The following is a 5,711-nucleotide window of genomic DNA, read 5'->3' as shown; positions in this document are numbered from 1 at the left end:
TTTTTCTTATTTCTTGCGTCCTCGACTAAACAAAGAGCGCCGTTGCCCGCTGATGCAACTGAGCTGCAAAACAGCTCTTTTACTTTTCGTACTTTCACTGTGCGTAAGGGAATTTTAAAAGCTTTGGCTGACGCAGCAGAGAGAGCGACTCGCGGCGGTGGCTTTTGCGCGTGCGGCACGAGGTTCAGTTCAGGACGCGAAACCGCATGGCATGGATGGAGAGACACCTTTGCCGGGAGAGTCGGCATAAATTTAGAGCGTAAAGGCAAAAGAGGGGAACTGGAGCAGCGGGGTGCGGCGGCTTTGAGGAGATGGCCCGGCCTCGCGTGGTCCGTGCGCTACGCGGCGGCCTACGGCCCACGGCCTACGGCCCGGCCGGGCGGGGCGCAGCTGCGCAGCTGAACGCGGCTCGTGTGATGTGTGTGAAGCACCATCTGGCCCCGCCTGCGCCTAAGGTGCCGGGGGAGGACTGTAAGCGAATGAAACAAGCCGCCATCGCCGTTTGTCACGCCGACAGCATTGCCGTCGTTTCCTCCTCCTTTTTCATAAAATATGCCGGAGCATAAACTGAACGTTATTTAAAGTAATAATCATTTCCGTAGCAGCGGGACGTCGAACATGGTAATTTATTCACGGTGAATTAAGACTGGCGCAAGTAGCGATCTCGTTGGGCCAGAGGGCACCTGTGGAGTGGGGGCTGAAGAGATGGCCGCGAAAGGGGAGAACGTAGCACAAGATATTACGACGACGACAATAAATTGATTTTTGATCCCCGAGGAGATTTTCCCGAAGGTCCCGATCCCTCTCCCGGCCCACTGGTCTCGGTGGCGCACGCCGCGTCGTCTCCCTTTCCGCGCAACTGAACCGGACTGCGAGGGGCGGGACTGGGCGGGACGCGCGGCCGGCAGCGCCTCGGCTTGCTGGGGCTGTTAACAAACTTTGTGGCCGCCCGCCAAAAAGTTGGCTCGGCTGCCCCGGCCCGGGCCCGGGCCGCCGTGCCCCGGAAGAGTCGTATGCATAACGCATGAGACCCTGGGAGACCCCCGCGCCCACGCACCCCGGCCGGGGCCGGGCCGGGGGGGCGTCAAAACGATCGCACAGGTGGAACGGAATGGTGGAGCCTCTAAAAGGGGTCGTCCACCGCGATGTGCCCGCGGGGCGCGCGGCCCGCAGAGTATCGGAACGAATTCGACTCGCCGTAACATTGGCGGCCCTCCGGGCTCTTCCGGGGTCGCCTCCGGGCCGCCCGCCCGAGCCGCGTGATGATGCACGCAAATGGAGTAACAAGTGCGCATCGTTACCGCTCGGAGGAGACTCGAGCCAAAGGGCTGCTGGCTTGTCGCGCGCCAGGGAGCGCCAAGCCGAGCGAATGAAAGAAAAGCTTCCTGCTCAAAGTTGCGGAAATTGGTCGGGAGGCACGGCGCTCGGCACGGCGGGGCGCTGCGCGGCGGGCGGGCGGGCGACTCGGCTCGCATAGCCAGCCGGACGGAAAAGAAATATTGGGGGGAGGCCGCCGGGCTGCAGGATGTCAACGCACGCAGTGGGCTGTCAGGGTGCCTACCAAGCTGCTGGCGCTATGGAAAACCTGGAAAGTGGGAAGTCTACTGTAAATCAGAGTGTGACTGTGACTGCGTGTTTTCCGTGATAGAAACAATGCATGACGATGTTGTGATGATCTTCGCAGAAAAAGTTCAACATTAAATTCATTGCGTTTATGTGATGACCATCACTCACTTCAGCGATATTTCGAGGTATCAGAGTTTTGTGCAGTGTGCATCACACTGTTTGCAGTACATCCATAATCATCGAATTATTTTGCAATAAGTATCATCACTAAATTTTGTGATAAAAATTCATCACTCCCCTAGATGCGATAAATCATGGGAATCCCAACAATGTGTGAAAATTATCACACTTCTAATTACATTGGCATGAAAAGGTTACACGGCGGGAAAGGGAGAAAAAGAATTGACTGGATGGGAAACTCGAGGAAATTTGCGCGACGGTGACGTTCACAAATTGTTGATCGTGACCGTGACCTTTTCGTCGCTATAAGTATTATTCATGGTCCACGTCTAGTTTTCGATTCCAGATTTTCACTCCACCCTACTGAACGCCCCGCCCGGCCGCGTGCTCTAACACCCGTTATATGTCCCTTCTGTCGCCTTTGCTTTGCGCTTAGCGCGCCCGCCACGGGTGCAAGGCTCAGGCGGTCAGCGCGGGGTGGGGGTACCCAAAGGGGTTCCCAAAGGGGTTCCCAAAGGGGTTCCCGGGCTCTTCTCAACAGCTGGGGTCAGAAATATTGTCTTTGCAGTCTGGAGACCACTCGCTCCCCCACTCCTTCCTCCAGGCGGACGGAGGCGTGACCAGGGCGCCGAGTGGCTGCGCACCCCGCCACGCCCCGCCACGCCTTGCCCTACTGCCCCACCATGCGTACGTTTGGCTGAACGGGTGCAGCAGCAGTGTGGTTGAGGGACTCACCTTCCTCCGGGTGGAACTGGCGCTTGATGTAGTTGATGAGGCGCGCGGTGAGGGACTGGTGGTGCCTGGAGCGGCGGCGGCGGCGCGCGCTCTCGGCGCCCCCGGCCTCGGCCTGCCCTTCGCCCGCCGCCTCCCCCGATGCCTCCCCATCCTGCTGCTGCTGCTGTTGCTGTTGCTGTTGCTGCTGCTGCTGTTGTTGCTGCTGCTGCTGCTGCGGTGGCGGCTGTTGGCGCTTGGGCTGCCGCCGTTCTCCGCGGTAGCTATGAGCGCCCCCGACCGCGCTGTACATGTCTGCGCGGCCTCACCCATCGGCAGTCAACCTGCAACAAACAACAAGAAGCGCTTTGTGAGTGAGACTGCTCCCCTCTCCCTCGGCGCCCGCGGGCAATATCGCCATGATGAAGGCTGGGGAAGCTGCGCCCAAGCTGCGCCGGCCCGAACCCCCCTATTTCACAGCCCCCCGCTCTGCCGACTGGTGCGCCGGTGATTTCGGCAATTTCACGCCCTCGCTGGGCTGCGCTGGGCTGCGCTGGGCTGCGCTGGGCTGCGCTGGTCTACCGCGGCCCCGCGGGGGCGGGCCAGGGCGGCCGGGGCGCGCCGGGGATTAGGTCGCGTGGAGGAGAATTCCCCTCGCAATGATTGTGCCTTGCTATGGTGGGGAGCTCGGGCCGGAGCAAACAAGGGCGTGGTGATTTCACGGGAAAAGTGGGGTGCTTTGGTTTCCAAGCAACGACTTTACGCTCCAAAGCACATGTCGAAATTTCCAAGCAGAGTGGGGGCGCTGTCTTGGAAATCGGTGCAACTGCTTGGAGACGGGAGTGCGCCCTGCTTGCGGAACAGTGCGCTCGCGCTCAACGGGTTTCACCGTGTGTCCGCTGGTCTAAAACAAGTGTGTTCAATTTGCACACTAAGTTGCACACTTGCTTGGTGTGCACATTTTAAACGTTTTGTTAACGTTTAAATTCTGCACACTTGGACACACACAATTCACAATTCTATGCTATCAACAGGAACCATGTGGTGTGCAAGTGCTATTCTTTTCGGAAGTGTCGGAAGTTTAAACAACTATTGACGTTTAACCTAGTTAGACATCACTATGTGTCGAGAAAATGCACACTTGAACTTAAACATAAATTGACTTGCAAAATTAGAGACTTGTTTTGCCAGTGCATATCACATTCTCAATGGATTTAGTTGTTTGTTGTCATGAAATGAGATAAAAAAGAAATAGTATAAAAATACCAAATTTTTGAGAGACTAGCCCCCGAACCTCTTAGCCTCTTGCCAGGGTTGTGGACCGCGGGTCAGAGCGTGGTCTTGCCGGGGACGGCTGTGGCCTCGGCGGGGGCCTGCAGCGACGGCAGAGGTCTTAACGCCACAAACACGTCTGTAATGACCTATTAATATTACATGTCCTACGGGGTGCGCCCCTCCCAGACCGCACGGCGCCCCCCACCTAACCCCCGCACGGCCGGGGGCTGCAGCCGTATTAGGCCCCTTGTCTTGAGTTGAACACCTCTGCTCCGCCACGCCCCCCCCCCCTCTCTCCCTCTCGCTCGCTCTTGGGGTAGGAGGGTGACATTTGGCTCGACCTGGCGCCGCATTACATGAATGCAAGTGACATGGATTGGATAAGAGCGGGCCTGGGCCTTTGTGGCGAGCAAAACTTTTTCACGAAACAAAACAATAGAGTCACCGATAATATGAATTGGCTGGCATTTGTACAACTTATAAGGGCCTGTACAAATACCATCGAATACGCTCTGTTACAATTGTTATTAATTTTTTTTTTTGAGGGTGGGGGGGTCGAACACCGATAAGCGTGTTCAGTGTTGGCACGTCGCTGCCCCTTGCTCGTACCCTTGTACATTTACCATAGTTCACAGTGTGAGTGTGCCGCCCGCCGGCGAGGCTTTCCTCCTACAAGAGATCCTTCTTGGTCTCACCCTGCACGGGGATTACAACCACTCAGGGCCGAGCTTGTTGTGTCGGGAAGGGGATCGGTCCGGATCGGGCAGGGCGGGGGGGATCACCTCCGCCGTGCAAGCAACGCACGTCCGTCTGTCGGGCCGAGACGAGCAGCGGTGTAGACACGCAAGAGGACAGGGCTGGCGGCAGACAGAGAAAAGTGCGCTCAATTCATCGGGCGTACCAGCGTCGTGTGTGTAAGAAGAGCGGGGAGGGAGAGAGAGAGAGAGAGAGAGAGAGAGAGAGAGAGAGAGAGAGAGAGAACAGAGAGAGAGAGAACAGAGACGCAGTATGGGATGTGTGCGCGCGACAGGCCGCCGTCGCCGCCGCCTTGGTACAAAATGACACGTATACAAATTGTTGGTCCTGCTGTCGCGTCGTCCCCCGCTCTCCTCCCGTCGCACCAGTCTCTCGCCGCCGCCGGTGCTTGTCTCGTCGTTTCAATCCCATCATTGGGGTCCCCATTCGTCAGACTCCTCCCTCCTTCCCTTACTCCCCCACCATGTCTGCCTGTCCTGAAGCCGAGCCTGAAGCGCACACTGCTCTGTGGTGAAAGTCAGGCGACTGCAGACACGGCATGCGGCTAGCTGTCGGAGAGCGCCTGTGAGGGGTATAGGCAATTCAGACGCCGTGACTCACCCGTGGCGGCGTGCTGCCTACCTACCCTCTGGAAATGCTGAAGTCACGGCATTTATTCTTGCCAAACTTCAGGGATGTCCGTTTCCGTCGTTCCATTTAAGTGGTGATTTTCTAAACATGATTCCATGGAGTACCCAGCTTTAAATCCCTTAGAGAAAATAACTATAGATTTAGTTTTCCTGATGGAAATTTTCCATTCAGGATTTTACCATTTCCCAGTGAGGAATTAAAACACTTTTCTATACTCTCGCTTTGCATACTTTTAATTTCCATAGAAAATAAAATCCCATATCGCTCTGGAATCCGCGTGGAGTGTGCAGCACAACTGGCACCAAGTGCCACTTTTCGTTATGAACAACGTGCCTATGTGAAATTTCGATAAAAATAACGAATATCGAGTTATTTTTGCAACCCGGCCATTCGTTTAGAAGATACAGCTGAGTTGAAAACTCAGTTTTTGCTTTTTTCACGATAATATAATGACAACAATACACTCTTCTCAGAACTTCAATCAGATTGCCACTGCATCAAACTTTTGAACGTAGGGCCCCGTGCGTTAACATTATGCACGGGGTAGCTGAGCGAAGTGCATTAAATTTACAGAAGACATAAAAAATATAGAA

At 55.7% G+C, this 5,711-nt stretch overlaps 1 protein-coding gene across 2 annotated transcripts in view; it reads right to left on the bottom strand.

Moving 5' to 3' along the window:
• The window catches only part of LOC113209284 (Kv channel-interacting protein 4-like), a 234,646-nt gene that overhangs the window by 157,680 nt on the left and 71,255 nt on the right, over positions 1-5,711 (bottom strand). For both annotated transcript variants that reach the window (XM_052270762.1, XM_052270763.1), the window contains one exon: positions 2,482-2,801. In XM_052270762.1, coding sequence (XP_052126722.1) covers positions 2,482-2,770 — 289 coding nt within the window. In that variant the 5' untranslated portion in view covers positions 2,771-2,801. The remainder of the gene's footprint in view (positions 1-2,481; positions 2,802-5,711) is intronic.

Source organism: Frankliniella occidentalis, unplaced genomic scaffold, assembly GCF_000697945.3.
Source record: "Frankliniella occidentalis isolate FOCC.00 unplaced genomic scaffold, Focc_3.1 Scaffold137, whole genome shotgun sequence".
NCBI lineage: Eukaryota > Metazoa > Arthropoda > Insecta > Thysanoptera > Thripidae > Frankliniella > Frankliniella occidentalis.
This window is presented reverse-complemented; position numbering and strand designations above follow the sequence as displayed.